The 8,333-nt window shown below is 40.0% G+C and overlaps 1 protein-coding gene across 3 annotated transcripts in view; it reads right to left on the bottom strand.

The window, feature by feature from the left end:
• Positions 1–406: 406 nt before the first annotated feature.
• Positions 407–8,333, bottom strand: part of vaspb (vasodilator stimulated phosphoprotein b) — a 33,011-nt gene continuing 25,084 nt past the window's right edge. For 2 of the 3 annotated variants that reach the window (XM_077541349.1, XM_077541350.1), the window contains exons 5-14: positions 8,239–8,321; positions 6,311–6,564; positions 3,950–4,068; positions 3,767–3,818; positions 3,599–3,626; positions 3,452–3,494; positions 3,195–3,251; positions 2,441–2,510; positions 2,191–2,248; positions 407–1,705 (exon numbers count right to left, since the gene is read on the bottom strand). In XM_077541349.1, the coding sequence (XP_077397475.1) occupies positions 1,671–1,705; positions 2,191–2,248; positions 2,441–2,510; positions 3,195–3,251; positions 3,452–3,494; positions 3,599–3,626; positions 3,767–3,818; positions 3,950–4,068; positions 6,311–6,564; positions 8,239–8,321 (799 nt within the window). In that variant the 3' untranslated portion in view covers positions 407–1,670. The remainder of the gene's footprint in view (positions 1,706–2,190; positions 2,249–2,440; positions 2,511–3,194; positions 3,252–3,451; positions 3,495–3,598; positions 3,627–3,766; positions 3,819–3,949; positions 4,069–6,310; positions 6,565–8,238; positions 8,322–8,333) is intronic. The other variant, XM_077541351.1, reaches the window with a different exon arrangement.

Below are 8,333 nucleotides of genomic sequence, written 5' to 3'. Positions count from 1 at the left end.
ATTCCCCTTCCCTACATTTTGTTCATCCTATTCTTGATGGTTTCAGTCCTCCGAATTTGTGTTGATTGCATCTCAAATTCTAAAGTTCTATAGTACAAGATGTCCTGGTTAAAATTACATCAAAATGCAAACAAATCTGTTGTGTTCAAACTATCAATATACATGACGTCAGCAAAACTTCAGATCTGTGGGTATACTAAAGATTAGCTCCATAAATGTTTTTGCTTCGTCTTGTGATGCCGCCACAAAAAGGGATTTCAATGACTGCAAACATGATCAACAGAATCAAGAATGGCCTGGGTGCTCAATGCACAATACAACAAAGAGTATTTATGCAAATTTACAAAGCAAATGTAAATGCACGTCAAAACATTTTCGGAAGCAAAAAGACAACTCGAGACATAAATGCATTTCAAGAAGCAGCTGTATTCGACTATAAAGGCATTTCTAATCCAGTGTCTCTAAGCCGTTTTCTTTATATTTCAGTGTAAAAAGCCTAGATTCTATTAGAAAAAGCCATAAACCCAAAATATCTCATAAGAAAACAATCATCAAAAAGAAAACCAAAATCCCCATTCACCAGTCATTTTAATTAAAATAGAAAAAACAGTTCGTTTGCGCTAACACTTTCCCTCAAAACAAATATATATTTATCCTTATACATATATATATATATTTATATTTATTCTCAAGGCAGTTGGTCACAGCCAAATTAATTGACCTATTCATGGCCATGTTTATAAAAAAAAAGAAAAGAAAAAAAAAAAGAAAATAGAAAATATAGCTAAGAATTGAAAATAACCAGCAGTAGTAGTTTGGGACCACTGCACTGGCCAACAACAAATAATTTTGACTGTGAGGGGGGGAAAGGCAGTGTGGCACATGCTCACACTTGACTCTGGAGTGCAATGCAAAGAGAAGACATTTCTCACACGTCATAAAACAACACTCATTCACAGCATTCCGGTTGTCCATCGGCATTCATTTGCTCGTTTCTTCGTCCTGCAGCAGTGAAGGCTTTGTGCTGTGCCGGGAGATGTAAATCCATATGGTGGAAAGACACTGCAGAAGTCAGGGAGTTGGGTTCTCTGCTCTCTAATTGATTTTCTGTCTTCCAATTACCATTAACGTAAATAAACTATCAGTGACGTCTGATGGAAGTGTTTATGGCCGCTCTTGAGGTGTTGCTGAAAGCAGAGTAGTAAACCCCCAACATTTCAGCGTCTTGCTATTTACAGTAACAACGTGGCAAATACCTTATCCCTGAATACTGCTTTATCAGTAAATGTGTCTGTAAGGAGACGCAAGTAGCGGAAAGACTCCCGATATGAAGATTAATAATGACAACAAATCTGTACTGTGGCTGCAGCTATGAACTCACAACTGATTCTCATCGAGGACATTGGAATAGGACAAATTAACGAGGGAGAGACAGGATCACAATAGAAGTGCGTGATCTTTGAACGAGTTGGATTGTGGCCTGAGGAGGTTCCCTGGGTTACCGTTTACATGAAGAGTATCTAGGCATGGTGACACAAAAGCAATGCTTGTGGGCGACAGAAAAAAGAAAATGAGAAATCCCTGGGCTACGTTAGAGGACGCAGTGGAGCAAAGGTCCCAGCAAGCCTCCATCGATCACATCCCTCTGCTACACCAGGCCTGCGCCAAAGCTATGTGCTTCTCTTTTGCAGCTCCTGAATAAAGGCTGTAAGGGAAAAGAGGGGCAAAACAATAAGGGTGAACATTTTGGAAGACATACATTCCTTATTTAACCTGGGCAGTATCTTATTTTGAAATGACTTGGTCAGAACCATCAAAAAGCCGAAAACCGGTCACAATAATGCCTAAGGTTAAACAGATAATTGTCTGCTAGGTTGCCCACTATCACTGTACCTCAAATAGGCAACCCATTTAACTTGGGAATTGTAATTAGGGACAACTGTAACGGTGAAATTTATGGCAAAGCTTGACAAGAAAGTACGCAGAGCATTTCTGTTGAAAAGCTGCTACCACCAAAAAAAAAAAAATTCCAAATGGAAATTTCATCCAGCTACAGGTAGTATATTCCTTTTGCCAATCTCTACAAACATCATGTAAACCGTTATACCAGAACAGGCAGACTGCATCCCAAACACCCTAACACTAACAGATATCTGGTATTCTGACTCAGTAAACACCCTCAATACTCACCTCTGATGATCTCCTCTTTTACTTTTTGAAGTTCTTTACGCACCTCCTCAAGTATTTCCTGTAGAAAAATCATTAAGAGTCAAAGATAAACCTTTTTAAGAGTGCATTAATATAGCAAAAGCAATTGAGGGAGAAAAAGAAAGACAGGGAGGGAGAAAGACGGTGGTGGGTTGGTGGGGCTGGGGGTGTTGCAGAGAGAAAGACAGAGAGAGAGAGAGAGAGAGAGAACAATGTTCCCAAATCAAGTTACCTGTTTCATTTTTTCTAAATCTGCTTCTTCTAATCCACTTGTGCCATTACTGTTGTTTGCAGACTTGACCCTGTGCAATAACAGAAAACAAATACAAATTGTATTTTTGTATGTTTACAAAACAAGATGCACTAAAAAGAGTTTGGGGGGCGTCACCATGGTGCTGCCAAAACAAGTGGTACTATTACAAGTTGCATATCGCCACTGTCTTGTGAAAAACTTTTTTTTAAATGTATCTGGGAAGTTTGCATTAGGTTTTATCCCATAAACATAAATGTAAAAAAAAAAAAAAAAAAAAAAGACAAAAAAAAAAAGAAGACAAAAATGGACAAGTGTTTTTCACAGGACAGCGACGATATATAGACTGTACTGTACACTGTACACACCTAGTGTTGGTCAAGATTCACCTAATTTTAATCACACTTTTACATTTGTAAAACTTTCAGATAATCGTTTAAACCACAAAGTTGGCAATTTATATCTGGTTAAGGTACTCTACGTGTACTCGGGGTAAAACCGTGGCAAAACCAATCCACAACGTGGCAGCCACCTTTGCAACCGTCAAGGTGGCAGTAATTTGACCAAAAGGGGGCAGCACAAACATCAAATACAATAAATCATGCCATGGAACTTCTGTACGTTAAATATCAGCACAAACCCTAAGTGCATTCTTGTGTGCTCTATCAGCTGCAAGCAGGGTTGCAAGAAACAGCAAGAGGAGTGAAGGTCACAGTGCAAGGGATAGTATGTATACCTGGAACTTTGGGACAATACGGAGGTGGAGTCCATGCTCTTGGGAATTGAGTTATTCCTGTTAGTGAAACATACACACTCTCCACTTAAAATGGAAATGGGTTGACATTCACTTACTACAGCACACTTGGACAATGGTGCAAAAAGCATGCACATATTTGTGAAGTGGCATGCGCATTGATGGAGGAGAACACTAAGGGGTGAGTTCTAACACGATGCTTCAGCAAAACTGATTACAACACATGGGTCACAAATTACCTGGTCATTGTGGATGATTTCTCCCAAGGTCTTCTCATGATCTCTGACAAAGATAAGTATGAAAATATGAACGTTGCATTTTTTTTTTTTTATTCTTTATTTTTGCAAATGAATGGAGGCAACAAGTTGCAAATCTCGGTTTCTCACCACTTTGACCTTGAGGCTCGGAATCCTCCTGTGTAGAAAAAAAACAAACACCTGCTTAGAGTGTGTCATCCTACAGCAGAGTTTTTGTGCCCAGAGTGTCCGATTGTATCAGAGACATTTTTTCTTCTTTGTTGTCTTGATTTAATTAGTAAATAAGCAGATACGTACATTGTCGTGTGTCTTCATAGGTACTTTCTCTCCAGTGTCAGCTGCTTTTCTCCTGATATAACAAGGAATTTAGTTTTTAGGTCAACTCCGGTAACGGTATGCTTCAAGTTATTCTCAACTGAATTGTATGTCAAAAGTAAAATTTTAGGGCACATGGAAATATGCAATTTATTTTGCATCTACCTTCTGGCCAAGATGGCACTCATCTCACCCATCAGGTCGCCACCTCCTCCAATAGAGGAGTTGCTACTGCGGCTGGCGTCTGCTCTGCCCACTGGAGCTGAAGCAGTTCCTTCCTCCTGCTGAGAATACAAAAATATAGTATGATAGGTCCTCTGCGGAATCAAACCGCAAATTTAGACATATTGACACCACCAACAGGCTCGCTACAGGAAAAGCAGATGGCCAACAAAAAGCAGGACTGTGAGAGTTTGGTTTACTCTAAAATGTTGATCATCTAAAATGAAAACCATTCATTTTGGATTTGATTTAAAAAAATGCTATTTGTAAAAGAGCATAGTTTTGAAGCTAGATTTAAAAGCATTGACACTGTTTGCTTTATGCTACAACTTTGTGTCTTTATTTGCCTAATTTGTGGCTAATTTGTCTATACAGTATTTTATTTTAATGCACCATCATGAAAGACAGCAATCATTATGAGAGCTGTCACGTAAAAAGTTAGTTTGCAAATCTCTTTGGTCTCGAGTAAACATCCTCTTTGTGATTACCAATAATGTTAACTCTTTCAATCCCACGCATTTTCTGACAAGGTAACTCCAGAATGCCACCAGATTTCACATATTTTCACCCATTTTCAATCCTTATTAGAATATTGTGTGCTTTGACTAAATAGACATGGTGGGTGTCGTTTGAAAGATTTGGGTCTCCTCTTTCATTAGAAAAAAAAAGTATGATTCTACCTTATTCTGTTCTTTAGTAATCATCATTTGAAAATGGCTTGATTTGACATAATTCAAGAATCTCGGGCAAAATAAGGAGAAATGAAGCTTTTTGTGAAATGATGCATTTTCTGCAAAACAGTGACTTTTACAGTAATATTTTTGGTTTAGTGACATCTCAAATATCTCAACAATCCTTGCCTTCCATAAAACATGAAAAAAAAAAATGAAAATGTGTTTTTGATAGCAAAATAAGGATTTATTTACATATCTGATAGCGTGTGTAAACAGCAATATTTTCACATTTCACAAACTATTTACAAAATGTTGATCATTTTACAGGAATGTTTGTGCATGTGTGTGGGCGTGCGTGTGCGTGCTCGTGTGTGCGTGCTCGTGCGTGTGCGCTATTTACGTACTATACAGGGAAATAACAGCTCCATTTTCACATTTGATAAACTATTTACAAATTTGGGGTTATTTACAAAATATGCATGCATGAGTGGGTGCATGGGTTTTGTTTTGAAACCCAATAGTGTCTTTTGTGTGATCGCGTGTGAAGCTTTCTTCTGCGTTCAAGGGGGACACGGCAAGATGTCGCTTGTGCCTCTTCCAGTGTAGTAGCTGCTTCTGTAAATTACAGAAAATACTGTGATCAAGATGTAATTTTTATTATTGTTGCAAGGTATTGTGATTTTTTATTTTAAATCTTTCGGTCGCACTGCGTGTGACTGCGAAGGGGCCATTTGTGTACGCTGCCCCAACTGTAATCGAATGTTGTGCAACATGCGTTAGTTAGTACGAGGTTACAGACATTGCACAAACAGTATACAGAAGCATGTCTGTGAATATTCTCATCCATCCAAGTCATTTCATCCCTGTCACATTCAATATACTGAACTAGTACAACTGTGATCACTCGATTTACAGAATGCTAAACGTTAGCTTACCTCCGGGGCTTCCAGGAGCTTTCGGGGATAAATCGCTGCTGCTGCTACCTTTGCCACACTTGAATTGATCTGTTCAACTGGTGAAGGCGGCTCGAGTTCGCCAAATTCGTCACGGATTCCTCGTCAGATGACGTGGACTGGTCAGAGATACGACGATGCAAAATTTCACTCCGTGTCTCAGAGAACCCCGGAGGCGGTGGCTTCTGAAGTGGGCGCCCGTGACGTTTTTGTCGCTTTTCACACTCTTATGCAGAATCCGGCTCCTTGATCTTTCTATTCGTCATCTCTTGACCGATCGTGACAAACGCTCTGCTCAAAAGCGTGAGCTTTTGTTTTTAGCGGCCTCCGGTTAGCCGCCGTTAGCACTCGTCTTTTCTCCCCCAGCCACCGGCCCCCACCACTCCACAACATTCCGCCTCTACTAGGAAATCACATCCTTCTCGTGTAAAGAGACCATCACTGCCATCAAGAGGGCACAGTTCGTCACTACAGTGCTTCACGGGCTTAATATTCAGAGGGAAACTGCCCAAGAGTCTCATCCACCCATTCATAAAAAAAAACACGTTTGACGAACTAGTTCGTCTTCGGGTGACGCCCACCGGGTGTCACATGACGAACTAGTTCGTCGGCGGATTGCAAAGAGTTAATCAAGCAAATAACGCGTCTTCAACATTGTAGTCCTTGCTTACACTTACTTTAGATACTTTGCGAAGTTTCGCTCCTGCCAGGGCAGCAGCCAAGCCGCCGCCTCCTCCTCCACTACCACCTTGGCTTAATCCATCTGATGGTAGAGGCGGGGGAGGTGGAGGTCCACCAGATGGGGGTCCAGGAGGTGGGGGTCCGGGAGGGGGCGGAACACCAGTGGCTGGAGGGGGCCCAGGTGGTGGTGGAGGTGCCGGTGGAGGAGCAAGGCCCCCGGGGGCCATAGGTGGAGCAGGAGGAATAGGTGCTAAAAAATAAGATAAAAGTGACGTTAGTACATCTTCTAGGCCGAGTACATGCTTGTGTATAGGGCTGGGTTTAAAATATCGATATCGTATTGATACGCCTTTTCATGTCCCAATATCGATACATAAAACCATGTATCGATATATCGACACCCCCACACACACACACACAAAACGCTCCCAAGGCCACAATGTGAATGTCATGAGTGTATTTGTCACTTTATTTACATAGCCAGTACTGTGGTTGAAATTGATTTAATTATTATTTATTGTATTTACAAGGCCATGTTAAATAAAACAGATTATTAATGTTACTGTAATGGATTCAATTCTTAATGTAAATATTCATATTTTTACTAACGCATTAAATTAAAGCAATAAGTTTCTATTTGCAGCATTGATACTTTTGACTGTCTACAATTGTATGAATTCCTCAACTAAATCAAAAATCATTGTGAATCGTGAATCAAATCGTATCGGGCCCTTGTGAATCCAATCAAATCGATTCTGGAAATCTGAATCAATACCCAGCCCTACTTCTGTAATCCGAGTGTGCTCAAGTAAATGGTAAAAGTCACCGGTGTCGATTTAGGGGCTATAGTCCTTTTGTGACAATTATGAGGACCTACATTTTGGTCCAACGCCACTGGTAGCAGTAACATTACCAACAACACATGGATTTTGCAGCTGACTACAAATGATGCATATTTAGCTTTTCTTTCATATTATATCACAATTCCCATTAGATCAAATTTAATTCAGCGGAAATCTCGTTATGTCCAAAACGGTCTAATTCTTTTCCCCCCCTTCAAAAACCATTACAAATGGTCCGCCTCAACTTTGTTTTTAGGCAATCGTATTGCTAATTCAATACTTAAATATTAAAAATATATATTAAAAGTGGTGAAAACCGCTTCAAAACAAATAGTTACAATGTTGAACGTAACGTAACTGGTCTGAGAAGTGGTGTAATAACGACTTCTGATTACTTGTGGGGAAACTGCGTGGCATTAATTGTCCCCTGTAAAAAATGTCGATGGTTTTATTTTAGACAATGAGTGAGAATAGTAAAGTAAATAGTAAGGTTAGCTACATTTACGTTGGCTGGTTTAAGATGGATTGCTGGGTTGTTTCGTTGCAGGACCCTGTGAGCCACGGAGGTAAGTCTCCGTTGCATATTAATAACCACTAATACATGGGGTTGTTGGCTCATTGTTTTATTCATTGCATCGCTCATGATTTAAAGGCCTTTGTGAAGATGATGCAAGACAGATGTTTGCTTTTATGATGTAGTATTAGAAGGCTTTTGCACAGTGGGGCTCGACACAACCACATACTTTGAAACGCACGGGTGCTGTTGGCTTTTTTTTTTTGTACCATCTTAATGCCAGTCTGATATATTTGCAATTTTTTTGCATTTTAAATTAGCGATTACTGTGTTTTTTTTGTCATGCTGTGTTGATGTTAGTGCACAATGGTAAATGTAAGCAATATATGGTATTATACAACTTGAATGAAGCTGTTTGGGAACTCTTAACAAGCCAGAGCCCCCGCCCGCCCCTTCTGACCAACAACAACGATATGCACCCAATAAAAGATCTCAACACACACGTCACTGAAAACTAAACAATGTATTCGACTGGTCCTATTCTGCTGACCAGACCATTTTTCCGAACCTGCTGCAGCTTGTCTTTCTCTCTCCAATCTCTCTCTTTCCTGTCGCTCCCGTTCTTGCTGTTCCAACCTCTGCTGCTCCAATCTGAAAACAGAG

The sequence above is a fragment of the Festucalex cinctus genome, chromosome 13 (genome assembly GCF_051991245.1).
Source record: "Festucalex cinctus isolate MCC-2025b chromosome 13, RoL_Fcin_1.0, whole genome shotgun sequence".
Classification (NCBI taxonomy): domain Eukaryota; kingdom Metazoa; phylum Chordata; class Actinopteri; order Syngnathiformes; family Syngnathidae; genus Festucalex; species Festucalex cinctus.
This window is presented reverse-complemented; position numbering and strand designations above follow the sequence as displayed.